The 19,163-nt window shown below is 40.2% G+C and overlaps 3 protein-coding genes across 3 annotated transcripts; 2 read left to right on the top strand and 1 right to left on the bottom strand.

The window, feature by feature from the left end:
* Positions 1-916: 916 nt before the first annotated feature.
* LOC115415533 (bryoporin-like) lies at positions 917-4,152 on the top strand. Its single transcript, XM_030129123.1, has 3 exons — positions 917-943; positions 1,425-1,558; positions 3,682-4,152. The coding sequence occupies exons 1-3, from the start codon at positions 917-919 to the stop codon at positions 4,097-4,099; spliced, it is 579 nt and encodes a 192-aa protein (XP_029984983.1). The 3' UTR covers positions 4,100-4,152.
* Positions 4,153-10,070: 5,918 nt separating this feature from the next.
* LOC115415532 (E3 ubiquitin/ISG15 ligase TRIM25-like) lies at positions 10,071-12,924 on the bottom strand. Its single transcript, XM_030129121.1, has 2 exons — positions 12,226-12,924; positions 10,071-10,169 (listed from the first exon to the last, which is right to left on the bottom strand). Exons 1-2 carry the CDS (start codon positions 12,892-12,894, stop codon positions 10,071-10,073), a joined length of 768 nt encoding a protein of 255 aa, XP_029984981.1. The 5' UTR covers positions 12,895-12,924.
* A 2,983-nt stretch (positions 12,925-15,907) lies between these two features.
* smim8 (small integral membrane protein 8) lies at positions 15,908-18,911 on the top strand. Its single transcript, XM_030128278.1, has 2 exons — positions 15,908-16,077; positions 18,213-18,911. The coding sequence occupies exons 1-2, from the start codon at positions 15,958-15,960 to the stop codon at positions 18,369-18,371; spliced, it is 279 nt and encodes a 92-aa protein (XP_029984138.1). The 5' UTR covers positions 15,908-15,957; the 3' UTR covers positions 18,372-18,911.
* Positions 18,912-19,163: the final 252 nt, after the last annotated feature.

Here is a 19,163-nt window from a genome sequence, read left to right as displayed (position 1 = left end):
GAATTCCCTCCCACCCAACGTGCGACATATTTACAGTTATCGAACACATAATAAAAAGTAAAATATGGAAAAATGATTTTCATGTAATTACATCTTTCAAATTTTTACAATATATTGTTTTTTAATTAGAAAATTGCCATTCCCAGATGTGCATTGACTAAGCAGATCTGCCCGTCTTCACATGACTGGAACTTTTTTATCAACAGCAATTTTTCCAAAACCAAAAACAGATCCAAAACCTACACTAAATTTGCTTAAAAAAAAAAAAAAAAAAGAAAGAAAAAATAGCTATAAGGGAGTACTGGGGGACATTTTAAATTTTTTTGCCACACATGTATACCTCCCCTTGACCAGGCCCATTTTTATATTTGTAGTTTTTAAATAATTCTTGCTGTTTTAAATGTTTTTAACCATGTTTTCCTTTGTACGGTGTCCTTGGGTGTTTAGAAAGGCGCCTATAAATGAACATGACATGCAAACAGAAGGGTTCATCCAGTTCCAAACACAGTTGTGTGGCAGATGAGGACATGTACACTCCCAGTAACAGAACGAATTTGAGATACTTGAAATAATTCAAACACACCTTCCTGTTTCACAGCAGTTCTGACATGATTCTGTGTCATATGTCCCCTTGTAAAAGTCAGCAGAAGGTGCAGTGATGGCTGCTGCAGCAGACTGTGCATGTGTTGAACTGAAGGGGATCCTGTCCTCTGCTCACTTTGGTCTGATGCATGTGTGCAGGTCAAACACACAAACACACACCTTTGTCTGATACCTACAAAAAGTTACAATAAGTTCTCATAATACACACACTGAGCACATATGCTTACATTTGCCATGGGTCTGGCTCATTTTTGTGGAGTTTTTCAAGCATATTATTTAGTGGGGAATTAACTGCAATGCAAGTTACGTTAACATGTACTTACTGCCTAATTTACCGCAGGTAATGCATGATAAACATTTCAAAAATAACTTAACTCAACATAAGGAGATATACCTAGAAAAACATTTGAAACACTTACATATGTTTATGGTACATTACTTAAAGCTATGAAACTGAAGTCAAATTTTAGTCGTCTTCGGTTGTGAAGTTTGTCTGTTTCCACCTCCTTGAATCTGCTCGAGGCATGCTGGCTCTGGAATTCTATCAATGAGCGTGACTCAACCTATAGGCTGAACCGAGGGAGGGGTTAGTCCTGGTTGAATGGGCGTCACTCACACTGGGGGGGTTCTGCAGCGAGCACCCACTCACTTTATAAGGAGTTGAGCTAAAACCCTGAGAGCCAGAGGTTTCAGCTGTTTGCACCAGGTAAGGACAGCGCTGCTGTTTGACATGAGTGGATTTCTTCTTATTCAGTGAAAACAGAGCATTTCTCTGCCAAATGTGAATCTTTTGAATGTATGAGCTTTGTCTTCTTGCACAGATTGTCCAGTTGGAGATGAGCGTGGGCGCAGCCCTAGCAGTGGCAAATGAAGTGGCTGGACTCATCCCCACTCATCGTCAGTGTTCTGTCGAGATTACAAACAAATGCTGCAAATATGTTCTGTCCAAGCCCAGGTAACAGCAGCTTCTGCCCGGCCACTGAAAGAACTACGCAGATGGGCTTCATTTATTATCATTGTCCTGTGATTTGAACCGAGTGTTGAAAGCTACAGAAATTATATATATATATATATATATATATATATATATATATATATATATATACAGGGGTTGGACAAAATAATGGAAACACCTTCTATGATGCCACAATGTTAGGTGTTTCCATTATTTTGTCCAACCCCTGTACATATATATATATATATATATATATATATATATATATATATATATATACACATATATATATATATATATATATATATATATATACACACACACACACACACACACATATACATATATATATATATATATATATATATATATATATATATATATATATATATATATATATATATATATATATATATGTACATATATATACACACACACACAGGGTGGGGAAGCAAAATGTACAATATTTTGAGGCAGGGATTGAAAGACAGTGTATGACCAATTAGTTTATTGAAAGTCATGAGAATTTATTTGCCACAAGAAAATGTCCATAATAGAAAATGTTTTTATTCTATGTGTCCTCCTTCTTTCTCAATAACTGCCTTCACACGCTTCCTGAAACTTGCGCAAGTGTTCCTCAGATATTCGGGTGACAACTTCTCCCATTCTTCTTTAAAAGTATCTTTAAGAAAGTCCACATCGCTGTGTGATGTTCTATTGATGCATGTTCTAAAACTCCCCAAACAGCAGAATCCAGAGGGTTTAGATCTGGGCTGGAAGGCGGACATAAACATGATTCCCAAAAATTGCTAAAGTTGGATTTGCAGAAATCTTGTATTTTTCTGGCTGTGTGGGCTGGAGCACCATCCTGTGTCCATACATAATTTCCATCTGAGTAGTTTGCTTTAAGCCATGGCAGTACCTGCTATCTCAGAGTCTTGTAGTAAAGTATTAACATTGATTTTTTCATCAGCTTTGTAGAATTTTATAGGCATTTTCATTCCATCGGAAGCCACAACACCAAAAGCCATAACTTGAGCAGGATGTTTTGTTCTGAATGTCCCCTTAACCTCAGCTTTCAATTTTGCAATAAATCTGTCATTTCTGCGGTTCAGAACGGCATCGACAGAGAAGACCTGTTCATCTGAAAAGATCGTTACAATGGAGGACTTTTTCTTGAACCATGTCAGAATTTTCTTGCACCTTTCCAATCTGTTTTCCTTCATAGCTGTTGTCAGCAAGTGTTTTGGTGTTCTTGTGTAAGATTTTAACTTCAAATCATATTTTACTGCATTTCTAACGCTCTTGTTGTCTACCTCAAGTTCAGCTGCCATTTTTCTCATGGATTTGGTTGGATCCTTTAGGATTTTGGATTTGAGAGCTTTAATAAAAGCTTTGGTACGTTTTTTGTTGCTTCCTCCACTTCCAGACTTTCTGGTAATAGTTTTGCTCATAGTCATTCTCTTCTTTCCATTATAAACAGTCTTTATGGACACTCCAACTATTTTTGAAATCTCCTTTGGTGTGACGAGTGCATTCAGCAAGTCACACACTCTTTGACGTTTGCTTTCCTGATTACTCATATGGGCAAAAGTTTCTGAAAAGGTATGGATAATAGTGTTAGGTATGATTATGACATCAGTATATGTTTGGGTTCAAAACAACTGACGTAGTGTCTGCTGAGAAAAAACAACTAAATGTTCAGTGTACATTTGGCTTCCCCACCCTGTGTATATATGTTCAGATACATTAGAACAGCAATTTGTCCAATATGTACCAGACACGCCCTGCGATGCACTGTATGTTCAGTGTACATTCTAACTACAGATCACAGTGAATCTGCAAATACACAAAACATTTAATAACAGGCAGAATAATATTAGAACTGCTCTAATTTTTCTTAAAAAATTCAGGTTGTTCAACACTTTCATGTAATTTTACTTTTTTACACTAAAAGAACACTTTGGAGTCATTTATAGTTTATACGTATGAATATATACTAATTGATGTGTATGTGGAACCTGAACATCCTTGGTTGTTTGGGGGCAGATGGACCCTTTGGCCGTCTGTTTGACACCCTGGGTTAAACACACACTCACCTCATTCTTCTTTGTTGCTTCCAGTGTCCACATTGTGAGTGGCGTCTGCGCTGAACCTTTGCCGCCACACATCGGCCCACGTTCATCTGGGAAGGCGCTGTTCACCAAGACCCCCCATGCAGCTCGTGGATCTGTGGGAGTCTTCACGTACGACCTCCTCGATCAACCAACGAAGAAGCCCACAGTGAAAGTTGCCGTCATGTTCTCTGTGCCCTATGACTTCAACCTCTACTCCAACTGGTTCGCAGTGGGGATCTTCAACACGTGCACCGAGTGTAACTACGATCTGTACTATAAGATGTACAACAACACAGGCCAAACATTCAGAAGGCGCAAAGCAGATGGAAAAACACTGACCCATAAGGGCTGTGATGTCACTGTCATGGCAACCATGTCCAATTCATACCAACCTGTCATGAAGGTGGAAGTTACTGATGACTGAAATCAGGGAATTGAAATATGGGGTAAGGACGCTGTCCAAATATTAGTGTCCATAAGATACAAATGTGTGCGTATGAGTGTGTGGTTGTGCACAAAGAAGTATGTCTGAACTCTGGAATGAGTTCAGTCCTACATAACATGTACTGCACGTATTTTACCAGAATACGAATGAAGAAGTTTGGATTAGTTTTTTAATTACAAACACACAATGCATCGTTATGATTGGTCTTTCTCTGATTTCATGAATCCAAATTCATCAACGTGACTCTACTGTCCTAAATCTGTCCACACTTCACAGACATTATTTCTGGAGCAGAGGATCCATGGATTCACAGACGGACCATGAGTTCAGGTCCAGATCAGGTTCCAGATCAGGTCCAGATCAGGTCCAGATCAGGTTCCAGATCAGTTCCAGATCAGGTTCCAGATCAGGTCCAGATCAGGTCCAGATCAGGTTCCAGATCAGGTTCCAGATCAGGTCCAGATCAGTTCCAGATCAGGTTCCAGATCAGGTTCCAGATCAGGTCCAGATCAGGTTCCAGATCAGGTCCAGATCAGGTTCCAGATCAGGTCCAGATCAGTTCCAGATCAGGTTCCAGATCAGGTTCCAGATCAGGTCCAGATCAGGTTCCAGATCAGGTCCAGATCAGGTCCAGATCAGGTTCCAGATCAGTTCCAGATCAGGTTCCAGATCAGTTCCAGATCAGGTTCCAGATCAGGTCCAGATCAGGTCCAGATCAGGTTCCAGATCAGGTTCCAGATCAGGTCCAGATCAGGTTCCAGATCAGGTCCAGATCAGGTCCAGATCAGGTTCCAGATCAGGTTCCAGATCAGTTCCAGATCAGGTTCCAGATCAGTTCCAGATCAGGTTCCAGATCAGGTTCCAGATCAGGTCCAGATCAGGTTCCAGATCAGGTCCAGATCAGGTCCAGATCAGGTTCCAGATCAGTTCCAGATCAGGTTCCAGATCAGGTCCAGATCAGGTCCAGATCAGGTTCCAGATCAGGTTCCAGATCAGGTCCAGATCAGTTCCAGATCAGGTTCCAGATCAGGTTCCAGATCAGTTCCAGATCAGGTTCCAGATCAGGTCCAGATCAGGTTCCAGATCAGGTCCAGATCAGTTCCAGATCAGGTTCCAGATCAGGTTCCAGATCAGGTCCAGATCAGGTTCCAGATCAGGTCCAGATCAGGTCCAGATCAGGTTCCAGATCAGTTCCAGATCAGGTTCCAGATCAGTTCCAGATCAGGTTCCAGATCAGGTCCAGATCAGGTCCAGATCAGGTTCCAGATCAGGTTCCAGATCAGTTCCAGATCAGGTTCCAGATCAGTTCCAGATCAGGTTCCAGATCAGTTCCAGATCAGGTTCCAGATCAGTTCCAGATCAGGTTCCAGATCAGGTTCCAGATCAGGTTCCAGATCAGGTCCAGATCAGGTTCCAGATCAGGTCCAGATCAGGTCCAGAACAGGTTCCAGATCAGGTCCAATCCAACCATTAGTCCAGTGTTGTGACCACAGAGAATGTCTTATGAATACTTGGACACCAACCTGACCCCATATTAAAAAGTCAAAATATTCTTAATGGCTCATTTATTCTCTTCTATAAAAATCTGCTTCATTTTAGATCTAAACAGAATTTGAGCAACAATAATGTATAACAAATAAATAAATAAATAAATAATCCACATAACTATCTGATTTTGTCATCTGATTTTACATCCTGTCTGTTAAAACTGTATCATGAAGTAAGTGTTGGGCATGCATTAAATAAACAGAGTATTATGGTATGTTTTGTGTCATTGTTATATAATTATTACTGGACAAAAATAAACATTTTTATCTGGATTTGGAGCTATGTGAACATGCAAAAAAAGAGAACAAATGTCCAAACTTGTACCAACCTGTTTTACAGAGCTGACTTTAGAGAGGAACACAGGATCACCAGTGAGTTCTCCTGAATGGGGTCTGATCAGCAAAAAAAATCCAGATTTCAGCTTCGCATCAAATGTATCCTTCAGGTATCGAAAGCATCTGAAAATGTAGCTCTTAAAATGTTTAGAAAATGCTGGTGTGATCTGCTGCGAATGACCGTAGATGGACCTGATACTAGAGATTCAGTTGGATAATGATCTTTTAAACGGACAAACACTGACCAGTGGCACAATGTTAGCGAACAGAAAGCCTCAGAACCACCTCCACCAGGAACAGCCCAGGGGTTGGTCTGTTCGGCTGTTAGCAAGAGAGTTCAAAAAGTTACGGACGGATGTGAAGGAAATTTTCAGGAAATGTTGATACTGGCACAAGGAAGAAATGATTAAATTTTGGTGGTGATCGGGGGGGGGGTTCTCCTCGTATTTAGAGGCCTGGTGGGTTTGTTTGAACCAGGTGACACGCCTCCAACATCATCCCACCTCAGGAATGTTGGGCATTAATGTGGACTCACTGGTTCATCCACATGTTTTCCACATGAAAGCCACTCCTCAGTCCAACAGAAGCAGACACGCCCACAGTGACAGGTGTGGAACCCATGTGCTTTGGACTTCAGGTAGGTCACATGGTCACTGTTCTGTCAGATGGACCTTACACACCTACAACTATTGGACACATGACGTCCAAGGCCACGCTCCTCTACAACTGACCTGGAATCAGTCATTTATCAGCACTGAGCATCATTTGATCCTCTGGACTGGACAGTTTTCACTGGAAATCCTGCATTTTCTAGATTTAATTCACTGATCATGTAAATGTTCGTTAAAGCTCAGAGTCAGTTTAAAGGTTATTAGATTAAAACAGAGAAAACTGAAGAAAAAGTGTTTGTTTTTTTAATATTATCCTTTATATTTGACATTTTTCAGTGTATTTGTCTCATTATTTGGTTCATTTTTCTTGTTTATGTTGTTAATTTTTTTTTACTTTTTAATGTTTTGGATCCTATTTGTTCATATTACTGCTCATTTTGTGTATTTTGCAGCATAACTGCTTAATTTTTGAATTGTTTGTTAAATTTGTTGATTATTTTGTTCATTTTTTGTTAATTTTCTTGCTATTCTATTTAATTTTCTGATAATCTTGTTTATTTTTTGTCCATTTAATTAGTTTTTGTAAATTTTGTTGTTTTGTTTTTGTTCATTAGTTGTTTTTTCACTGTTATGTCATGCTTATTTTTGTTGACAGTAATTTTATTCATTTTTTATTCATTTTGTTGCTATTCTATTTAATTTTCTGATAATCTTGTTCATTTTTTGTCCATTTAATTGCTTTTTTTGTTAATTTTGTTGTTTAGTTTTTGTTCATTTAGGTTTTTTTTTTACTATTATTTCATGTTTATTTTGTTGTTGATCATTTTGTCATTTATTTTTTTCATTTTGTTGCTATTCTACTGATGATTATTTTGTTCATTTTTGTTCCACTTGTTGATTAGATTCTATAGAACTTTACTGATCCATTGGACAGAGACCCTCTGGAAATTCAGAATTGGTCATTTTTACTCATGTTGTTGATTATTGTTTTTGTTTTGTTTTTGTTTTTGTTTCATTTTATTGATTATTTTATTCATTTTGTGATTAATTTTTTTTTTGTTCATTTTGCTGATTATTTTTATCTTGTTTTTTTTTTCTGTTAATTTTAGTTTCATGTTGATATTTTGTTTAATTAGTGTCTCATTTTGCTCATTTTTCTATCAAACCTCAGTACATTAATGCCATAAATCTGCTTTTGTCTGAACTAAAGGCTTATAGACATGTAAAGGTCAAAGGTCACACTAAATACGACCCCTGTGGTTTTTGGAAGCGGTTTCTTTTCCATTAAACTGTGGTTTTTCCTGCTGTTCATCCTTCACATCTGTCAGATTGGATCTAAATCCAGACAAATGCATATGTGTGGACATTAGAACTTTACTAAACCAACAAACAGAATGTTGGACCTGGACTTTTCCACTGGACTGGACTTGTCCATATGGGGTCCAAATGTGGATCTGATGGACCCTTAATGTCTGTCAGGAAATAACGCTTTATTTTAAGACTTAGAACCCACAGACAAAACTGTTTCTTTATCTTTTTATTCATATTTTTATGCACAAATCCTCTTTTTTCCATAAACTTCCCCATTATGTGATGACTGATCATTCTCCTAATATTACATCTTCACTCTAAAAAATGATCTGCTGGCTCTACGTAAAAAACTCATGTAACAATTTCCATTCATCTTTTCCAGTTATTCAGTTATATAATTGTGTAAATGCCACAAGACTTCTCTTGTTCGGCAAACTCTATTACTGAAGTACAAACAACATGATTTGCTTTTTACTCTATAAGCTTAATTAAGTCAAATCAACTTAATTTTAATTGTGTAAAAACTACTCCATTTAGTTACACTGACTTACTGTTTGATTTTTATTCTATTCAACAACGTCCATGCACATAGTTCCCTTAGTTTTGTGAGTAGGCCGAACTTATTTCTGTGTGTCTGAACTAATTACACATTGATCTTCCAGTTTCATGATCAAACTGTTTATTCTATCATCATACATCCCATTTTCCAGAGCTATCTACATGTTGACATTTCAGTACCACACCACAGTATAGTCTCCATGACTGATGTAACACTAGACTACATACATATGTCAGCCAATGAGGGACAACAATGAACCAGATCAATTCAAAAGTGGATCAAAAGGAAAGGCACTGTTTAGCCTATGGCTCTGACTCATGGTGCAGTTCTAGAAAAATACACAAATAAAAACACAAAGGCCAAGAAACATCAGCATGCACACATTAACTCCAAATGAACACCCACACCATAACCCTGCTGAACCCCTGCACAGAAAAATAACACATTTTCAACAATAGACCCAATACCCACAATGCAATGCAGCAAACACGCCACAATATAAACTGCAATTTTAAATTAGAAAGGAGCAAAACTTGTATTATCCAGTCCTTGAATAATTAAACCTACTGTTGCAGAAATTCAGTGCCAGTTAAAAACCATAACACCATTCAGCTTCTGTAAAACCAAATCTAACCAGACTAATGTTATGGACGAACTGTTACAGCAATTAGCTAAAAGTCTGACGTTACTAGCTTAAACGTTCCCACCTCTAGCTGAGGAAAAGACTTTAGTGTGGTGTAAAAACCATTTCTTGTCGTTTGATTTGATAGTTATTAGCTATTGTGAATAAAACAAAGCTAAATTCTACTTATCAAGCCTTAAAGTTTAGTAAAGTTCGGTGTAAAATCGTGTTTCTCCCATTTCTTTCGGTGCTTCCCTCCGTTTCTCGTGGTAGGCGTGGTCTGGCACATCAACTTTGTACTCAGCTTTTAAAGGAAGCTGAAAAGAGTTTTAAGGTGAACTAACTGAATCTACTTCTATAGTAAGTTAAGACACAAATGTCTGTTCAAAACCCATATGGTACTAACTTAAGACTGTTTCCTTATTTTTCATTTAGACCAACTTAATAAAACAACTGTAATCAAATGATTACAATGCGTACATGTAACAAACTTCATTTCTGAAGCAGAAAAAGCTCTGGATTTGAAGCTTAACTTCCTAACCCCATGAATCATTTCTTACAGTGTTCTCATTTTTACAACATCAGTATTTTCGACGTCATTGAACTAAGTCACGCCTCAGGCTTTAAGGACAAATGTGTCCATTTTCTAAGATGGTGGACATCTATCTATTGAACTGGATCATCCAACAGTTTCAGCCCGTTTACACCACCATAAAAAAAAACAATAACTGTTAATAATCAGATAAATGGAATAATCAGATATGATGCGTTTACATACACTTCAGAAATCATGGAAAACCCGTGTTTCAGTCCATTATTGGATTTCTTCGGGGGTTTGTACATACGTAGTGACGATAGAATCCAACTTCCTGTTCTGGTCTTCAGCTCATGTTTGACTAAATCACTTGTGTTTTGTCTCAGTTCTCTTTCTTGCACATGCTCAGATGGAACAGAATGAACTCAATCAGATGAACAGGTTTCCGTGCATGAGCTCCGCCTCCGTCTGAGTCGGTTCATGATCTCCGCTTCTGCGGTCGTCTCCAAATCCACGTCCATGCTTCTTCTGTAGGAAACAGGACAGAACAGTGGATTTGAACTCAATTGGTCCAAAGTGGAAAAACGGCTCCACTTTGTTTGACTCGGTCCAAAGCACAGACACCATCAGTCTGGTTGTGTGCTCCTCAGTTGATGACAGCTGTGTGAACATCACAGATGGGTCTACAAACACACTATTGGCTGGTTGACCGTCACACACACTGGACTATAAGAATCCTCACAAAAAAAGTCTGAATGGAACCAAATCTGGATTGTGAGTTCAGGAAAAAAAAAAAAAAAGTTGATCTGTTTTTGTGTTGAGTGGTTTAGAGACCTCTGGATTGGCAGACCGGGGTGGTGGTCCCCCTTTTTAAGAAGGGGGACCGGAGGATGTGCTCCAACTACAGGGGGATCACACTCCTCAGCCTCCCGGGGAAAGTCTATTCCAGGTACTGGAGAGGAGGATCCGACCGATAGTCCAACCTCGGATCCAGGAGGAACAATGCGGTTTTCGTCCCGGTTGCGGAACGCTGGACCAGCTCTATACTCTCCATCGGGTGCTCGAGGGTTCATGGGAGTTCGCCCAACCAGTCCACATGTGTTTTGTGGATCTGGAGAAGGCGTTCGACCGTGTCCCTCGTGGTATCCTGTGGGGGGTGCTTCAGGAGTATGGGGTCCGGGGCCCTTTGCTAAGGGCAGTCCGGTCCTTGTATGACCGAAGCAGAAGCCTGGTTCATATTCCCAGCAGTAAGTCAGACCTGTTCCAGGTGCATGTGGGACTCCGGCAGGGCTGCCCTTTGTCACCGGTTCTGTTCATTATTTTTATGGACAGAATTTCTAGGTGCAGCCAGGGGCCGGAGGGGGTCCGGTTTGGGGACCACAGGATTTCATCTCTGCTTTTTGCAGATGATGTTGTCCTGTTGGCCTCATGGAACCTGGACCTCCAGCGTGCCCTGGGGCGGTTTGCAGCCGAGTGTGAAGCGAGCGGGATGAGAATAAGCACCTCCAAATCCGAGGCCATGGTTCTGGACCGGAAAAAGGTGGTCTGCCCTCTCCGGGTCGGTGGGGAGTCTTTGCCCCCAGTGGAGGAGTTTAAGTATCTCGGGGTCTTGTTCACAGTGAGGGAAGGATGGAGCGTCAGATTGACAGACGGATCGGTGCAGCGTCTGCAGTGATGCAGTCGCTGTACCGGTCTGTTGTGGTTCAGAAGGAGCTGAGCCGAGAGGAGAAGCTCTGGATTTACCGGTCAGTCTACGTTCCTACCCTCACCTATGGTCATGAGCTTTGGGTCAGGACCAAAAGGACAAGATCCCGGATACAAGCGGTCTAAATGAGTTTCCTCCGTCGGGTGGCTGGGCGCACCCTTAGGGATAGGGGGAGGAGCTCAGTCACCAGGGAGGAGCTCGGAGTAGAGCCGCTGCTCCTCCCCGTTGAGAGGAACCAGCTGAGGTGGATCACACATCTGTTTCAGATCCTCCTGGACTCCTCCCTGGGGAGGTGTTCCGGGCATGTCCCACCAGGAGGAGACCTCGGGGAAGACCCAGGACACGTTGGAGAGACTATGTCTGTGGGCTGGCCTGGGAACGCCTCGGGGTCCCCCCGGAAGAACTGGAGGAGGAGTCTGAGGAGAGGGGAGTCTGGGCGTCCCTGGTTAGACTGTTACCCCCGCGACCCGGCCCCGGATAAGCGGTGGATAATGGATGGATGGTTTAGAGACAGATATGAAAAGATTGATCTGATCGACTGGATCAAAGTCAACGATGAGTTTAATGGAGTTTAGGAAAGTGGGCAGTGGCATTAACAGCCCGAAGCTGAAGTCCAGCGTACAGAGGTTTAGTGAATGTGGTCTGGACTCTGTGGATCAGAGTCATGGTTTCAGAGACGCTGTAGAAGGACAGAATACCTGCTGTGTGATCCAGGTAGACTCCGATTCTGGAGGAAACTGGACCTGGGACAGAAGACTCATGACAGTTATGCCAAAAAGAGTTATTCATACAATCTAAATCCCAAGATTTGTCATTTAATCCAAATAGAGATTCATCAGAGGTTCCTTTTCTCTTAATATCCTTATATACGACTGCGACCTCAAGGACCCCCCTCCTCTCCACCTCCCAGTAACATCGACCAGTCAGACTCTCTCTGCTCAGGACTTGAGGCCAGTCACTGAATCTGTCTGGATGATCAGGATAGTTCTGTGTTTGACCCATAACTGTTACTCTTCTATTCTCCTCAGACAGTGACAGATATTCATTCACTGTGTTTGGATCCAGTGTGATTTGATGTGAATATTGTAAGAATCCTGCTCTGGTCTGAGGTTCTGGATCCACCAGCTTGTGTTTCTTAAAGGCGGCAGATTCATGATGAGGCTGAAGGTGTTTGTGGCAGTAGGAGACCAAACACACCATACAGGACTTGACAGCTTTCAGTTTCCTCCCAGTGCACACATCACAGACCACATCTTCAGCTCCAGCGTAGCAGCGATCAGCAGCAGCAGCTCCAAGTCCAGTCTTCTTCAGCTGTTCCACTAAATCTGCCAACATGGTGTTTTTGACCAGGACAGGCCTGGGTATGAAGGTGTGTCTGCACTGAGGGCAGCTGTGGAGGTTCTTCCCGTCCTCTCCATCCCAGTGGGTTTGAATACAGCTCATACAGTAGCTGTGTCCACAGGGAATAGTCCCCGGATCCTTCAGTAGATCCAAACAGATCCAACAGGAAAGTGTTTCCTGATCCAGCTGAACTCCTTTCTGCTCCATTTCTGCTTCGTGTCTCAACGACTGGTTCAGTTTCACTGAGTCAAAGCAGTTTGAGCTCTGATCTGTTTCACCTGTGCAGTGTTTCCTGTCTGCTGTCTGGATCCGCCTCCTGTTGGCTCCGCCCACCTGTAAACTGTCAGATCTACAGGGGAGGAGTCATGTCAGGACAGAGTGGAGCTGCTGTGTTTGGTACAACACTTATGCTGCGTTCAAGGCAGAGGAGGAAAACCGGTGCAGAAGGACAGAGAAGCTGTTCTACCTTTGATGTTCTTTGTTTATTTGGATTCATATTTGGTTTTAATTTATTCCGTCACTCATTGGACTGAAAACTAGCTAATGCTAGAGCAGCTGCTGATTACATAGAACATTAGCAGATAAATAATGTCGGAGCAATACCTTGTTTTAATACACAATCTGCATAAACACCGCATCCATGGGGGTCGCCATTGCTACGTGACGTCAGAACTCGGAACTGGGATTTGTTTTTTTTAACCTTGAACTTTATTAATAAAAATCTGGACTTACATTTTGAATGACAGAAAAACACTTTTTTTTTCCCAGACTGAGCATCAAAAATCAACCTTATGCTGAACACTATTTGTAAAGAACATTACCAAAATAAATAAATAAATAAATAAAATAAAAATAATTTAAAAAACGAACTGGGAGAACATGGATCTAGTATGAGTTCATGGGTGGGTAGTCCCAGGTTTGACTGATATTCCAGGTCATTTTCACCAGTAGAAGGATGGAAAAACACAACTGCAGCATAATATATAATTCTTTAGGAGCAAAAGTGTGTCGGGATAAGATCCAATCAGAATTCATGTTGTTGTCATGTGTAATTGTTTCGGCCAATCACATAGTTCGTTGAAAGAGCGCCTGCGCAGAGCCGGAATGCAGACAGTCTCCAGATGTGCTCATCCTCCTGACACAACCATCAGGTGTGGTTTACGTTGGAATGACTGAACATATCTTGAATATGTGCATATTGTTGGAGTTCTTTTCACAGACTACAGACTGTGAGCTATGCTTTCCCTTCAACGCGTTACCATGGTGACAACAACAGCTGTAAAATGACCTGTGTGACGTTGCCCTGCTCCCCACCCAACGAAAATCTGAGGAGGAATAGTCCCATTCATTTGTGCTGTTATGGTTTTATAGATATTACAAGATTTATTTTCAGCCGATCACGACACACAACCCCCCCCCCCCCCCACACACACACACACAACCCCCCCCACACACACCCACACACACACACACACACACACACACACACACACACACACACACACACACACACAGTTCCTCTAAATGTAACTAAAATGGTGGTGTTTGTTTGTGCTTCGTTAGTTCCATTTAAAGTTTGGTTTGTGCAGTTCACATTCACCCTGTCCTCCTCCTCTGTTCCCAGTTCACTCCTAGAAATGCTTTGGTCCATGTCTCCGTTCATTCAGATGCGTTAAAAACAGCTGAAGCTCAACCCAGAGTGCACAGATTCAGGTGTGTTTTTGTCCTCCTCGTTCTGTCTGTCTGTTTGGGTGTGTTTTCATTCAGACTCAGGTCAAACAGTCCAACTCTGGGGATGACACCCTGAACCAGAACTGCAGGTCAATATTTGGACGGGTTTGACTGGTTTTATACCACGGTGTATTAGGGACACATAAGAAAATAAAAACACTTGTCATTACGAGAATAAAGTTGTAGTAAAAAAAAAGTGTCCACTGTGTTGGCTGATATGGAACTAAAACAACAAAACCCATGAATAAATCTTCTCTTGTATATTCATGGATTTTGTTGTTTTAGTTCCATATCAGCCAACACAGTGGACGCACACTCTGCAAAAATCGAACTCTGTCCAAGTGCATTTGTCTCATTTCTAGTCCAAATATCTGATCACACTTAAAATCAGACAGAATCACATAAAGAGGAACTTTTCAGTGAGATATAAGAACTGATTTATAGACAATAGATCTGCAAAATCTGATTTCAAGAAATCTGAACAAGATAAATTTCACTTGTTCCACTGGCAGATTTTTTTTTTTTGTTGCTTGAATTAAGCAGAAAAAATGTTCCTCTACAGGTGATTCTGTCTGATTTTAAGTGTGATGAGATATTTGGACTAGAAATGAGAAAAATACACTTGGTCAGATTTAGATTTTTGCAGTTCATGCACCATCCCATAATACACTGACATTCCTCCTGTTACTGTAACTGTACTGTTCTGCATAAACCTGATCTGCACTGACATGTTTGACTGGAAATAAGTGCTTGTTATTGTTATTAAACTGTAATTAACAGGTTTTTGGGTTTTGTTTTTTTTTCCATATTATCTTCATGAAGTGAGTAATGACTAGTATTAGAGTGTGTTCAAATGTGAGAAAACATCAGATTAGCTGCATTAAAAATGTTTTCATTTCATAGTTTTCACAGTTTATCAGTAAATGCGTTTCTTTGCTTCAAAAATTTAATGCATGGTGTCCAGCTGAGTGGACAGTTTTACAACTCCATGAAAAATGGGTTCATAAAAACTATTTCAATCGCATTGGTTTTTTTGGGTTTTTTTGGGTTTTTTTTTTAACCCTTTCATACATAGTGGTTACTCCAGTGGACAGTTATTCTGCTGGAGTGACCAGTATGAATGAAAGGGTTAATGCCTCGAGGAATAAAAACAGTCATGAATAAAAGTCCTGGTTAAGGCTCTTATAATTCATGCATGAAAGGGTTAATTTAATGATATGTGAAACAGATGAGGCCAAATTATCCATATAAAAATAATATGATATAATTCCAAACATGGACTGTCATTACTTTTAGTGCAGTCATGGTTGTTTTCCTCATACACACAGAACAGGTGCAGGCTGCAGTACCACCACTCTCCGCTGGGGGAGCTCTAACTGTTAAACTCCTGTCCTCTGCTCTTCTTCTTTTACTCACGTTCATCTTTGACTTTTCAACATGGCGGCGTCCGAAGAGGACTAGTGTTGTAACTGACTGTGTTTATGTGAGTTCTTGTGGTTTGTCTGTGTTTGTATCTGTGGGGTGTCAGTTTTAGAGGACATGGCGGACCCAGAGGCCGGTAAACAGAAGGCGGACAAAGGGTACCGGAGCCCCGGACTGAGAGGAGCCCAGACCAGCACCCTGTTCAGAGCAGTCAACCCAGAACTGTTCATCAAACCAGTAAGACACTGTCCATCAGACCAGTAAGACACTGTCCATCAGACCAGTAAGACACTGTCCATCAGACCAGTAAGACACTGTCCATCAGACCAGTAAGACACTGTCCATCAAACCAGTAAGACACTGTCCATCAGACCAGTAAGACACTGAAGGAGACACTAACACAACTAATAGAATCTGAACATTGGAACAGGATCTGAAACTGGAATGTCTATAAAACTGAATTCCACTTTGAACACAGTTGGAACATTTGCTGACAGAACATTAGATCCTGTTGGGATCAAATACAAATGTGTTTAGGATTTGGGCAGATTTATGGTGTAATTCAATTCTTCCAGGAAAAAATCATTTAAAATAAAGAAACAAAGAAAAAAAAAAAAGCCTTTTTAACCCTTTCACATATGAATTATGAGAACCTTATCCCTCTGGTATCCTGTCCTCCAAGGCCCTGACTAAGCACCTAGTGTGTCTTTTTCACACACTTGTGGAATAATGTCAAAAAAATTTCATACAGTTTGTTTTTAATTCTTTTACACTTTTTTCTCTTTAATCAATTTGAACCGTAAATAAAAATACCAAATACTCAATAATTGTTACATTTTTTACCCTTTAAATGCTGTGTTTGTAATGGAAACAAACCATTTTTTTAGATGTAAGAAAACACACACAAAAATTCAATATACTCCATAAAAAGTGGATCACATATTATTAGATGTTTTCATCCTGGCATATGTCAATGATTAACTCCAACACTGGTTAATTTGCATTATTATTATTTTTGGCGCTAGGGCAAATGTTCAAAAATACTAGCATCTGTCACCAAGTGTGCATAAAATGCACACCTATAAATCAAACTATTAAATATTATATATTGATTTATTTTTCTGCTCTAATTTGATTTTATTTTTGTAAATCCAGCTCAGTCCTAATCATACAGATCAAATGTTAGAAATAGTGCGTTTTATGCACACTTGGCAGACAGATGCTAGTCTGCTCATTTTCTTTTGTTTACAATGTGCACATTTGAGTTGGTGGACAGAATTTTAAAGATCATGCACAAATGAACAACTTTTGAATTCTAACCTGATTTAAATTGTGAAAAATAATATGAAGTTTTTTAACGCGAAGCACAAAGTGTGCCTAAAAGGCTCACCCAGATACCGGAGGGTTAATCAAGATTTTTTCCTGAGTGTTTTTATTCCTCTTTAGACAATGAAACAAACAAAGTGATTGAAAATTTTCTTATGAACCTATTTTTAATGGAGTTGCAAAAATATCCACTCAGCTGGACACCATGTGTTTAATTTTTGAAGCAAAGAATAATATATTTACTGATATATTGTGTGAAAACTATTATATAAAAACATTTTTAATGCTGCGAATCTGAATTGAATTAAGCAAAAAAAAAATTGCTTGAATTAAGGAAAAAATTTTGAATTTAGCAAAAAAAATCTTCAATTAAGTAAAAAAAATATCTTGAATTAAGCAAAAAATCTTGAATTAACAACTTCAAATTTTTGTTTGTTTTAGTGCAAAAAATAACCTTAAATTATGACAATATCTCCATTTCCAAACTATCCTGTTTAAAATGTGACTAACCTGAACAGACGTGACCAACCTGAAATGTCTGTATTAAATTCAGTCCAGTTTGAACTCTTTTCTTCCTGTTCCTCAGTGTTTAGTGTCTGTAGATCTGATCCAGAATGCACATGGACTAATGAGAAGTGGAGGAAGAAGACTGAGAAAATTACACTGATTTATCTGAAGAAATTTCAGTTTTTTCAGGTTATTCACATCTTTTTTTGTTTGGATAGTTTATAAAAGTATGTATTTTCATAATTTAATGGGGTTTTTGTATTAAAACACAGACATAAATTGTCAGTTGCCATTATTTCTGGGTTATTCTGTTCTTATTTTCCTGGTTCGGCCCAGTTTAGATCAAATGGGTCTGAATGTGGAACCTGAAAGAACAGGAGTTTGACAGTCCTGCTGTAGATGTTCATTAAAGCTCAGATTAAAGTTCAGGTTTATTCCTTTTAACACAGACCAGCTGAACTGTGTTGTTGACTGTAATGGAAGCTGTGGGTGAACTGGTTCACACCATCGTCCTCATAAAACTGTCTGCTCTTTTCCAGAATAAACCAGTGATGGCGTTCGGCCTGGTCGCCATCACCCTGTGCGTGGGTTACCTTGGATACCTGCACGCCATCAAGGAGAACGACCAGCAGCTGTACGAAGCCGTGGACAGCGAAGGACAGAGATACATGAGGAGGAAGACGTCCAAGTGGGACTGAGGCACCCTGGTCCAGACCAAGGCCAGACCTGCTGTGTGTTCTGGTTCTGTTCATCTACCTGACTGGACACACTGGAACCAAACCAGTCCACAGCAGAAGGGGACAACTGGACCTTCGGTGCGTTAGTTCGGTTCCACCTGTCACATGATCCTGTTTGGACTGATCAGACACAACCAGGTCCCACCCACATGTGGAGCCACGCTAACATGTTCTGTGACATCATGTTCATTTAACTTATCAAATAAAAACAATGAAAGGCTTTGGGTGGAATTAGACTGAATAAATAAATCTAATTAACCGTCCTGGACCTGATGAGCTTCAGCTGTTTTACTGGTGGGGGTGCAGGGGTTCATCCAGGGCTTGTAGTTTACCGGCCAACAGGCCGTAAGCTGTCATCTGGTACAAAACTTTAATTCCTATTGACTTCAAACTTGGTATACAGCTTCTTTATGATGATGTCAACAAAAGTTAGTGAAATTATTTGGATCTGATTCTGGATTTGGTGCCACTTTGAAAAATGTCCCCATTATCAGAGATAGGAAGTGGATGGATGCAGTAACTCAGTAAATATAAATGATCTCCAGTGTAAATGTCTCCAGTCCAGCCCTGATGGGGAGATGACCAGAACATAATGTCCACATGCTGATCAGGATCTTCTTCTGGATCTGGAACTGACGCAAAATTTAACATGGGCTCTTATGGAGAAAACATTTCAATCATCTTCTTCTCTGAAACTCCAGTTCTGATTGACTTCAAACTTGGTCTACAGCTTCTGTATGATGATGTCAACAC

This window comes from Sphaeramia orbicularis, chromosome 24 (assembly GCF_902148855.1).
Source record: "Sphaeramia orbicularis chromosome 24, fSphaOr1.1, whole genome shotgun sequence".
Taxonomy (NCBI): Eukaryota; Metazoa; Chordata; class Actinopteri; order Kurtiformes; family Apogonidae; genus Sphaeramia; species Sphaeramia orbicularis.
This window is presented reverse-complemented; position numbering and strand designations above follow the sequence as displayed.

Excerpts from the sequence above, each read along its gene's own strand:
- LOC115415533 (XM_030129123.1), top strand. The coding sequence starts at position 917 with ATGTACTTACTGCCTAATTTACCGCAG. Across the intron at positions 944-1,424 it reads TACTGCCTAATTTACCGCAG|ATTGTCCAGTTGGAGATGAG; the intron begins GTAATGCATGAT and ends CTTCTTGCACAG. Across the intron at positions 1,559-3,681 it reads TATGTTCTGTCCAAGCCCAG|TGTCCACATTGTGAGTGGCG; the intron begins GTAACAGCAGCT and ends TGTTGCTTCCAG.
- LOC115415532 (XM_030129121.1), bottom strand. The coding sequence starts at position 12,894 with ATGGAGCAGAAAGGAGTTCAGCTGGATCAGGAAACACTTTCCTGTTGG. Across the intron at positions 10,170-12,225 it reads AGAGGAGGGGGGTCCTTGAG|AAGAAGCATGGACGTGGATT; the intron begins GTCGCAGTCGTA and ends TGTTTCCTACAG.
- smim8 (XM_030128278.1), top strand. The coding sequence starts at position 15,958 with ATGGCGGACCCAGAGGCCGGTAAACAGAAGGCGGACAAAGGGTACCGG. Across the intron at positions 16,078-18,212 it reads CAGAACTGTTCATCAAACCA|AATAAACCAGTGATGGCGTT; the intron begins GTAAGACACTGT and ends GCTCTTTTCCAG.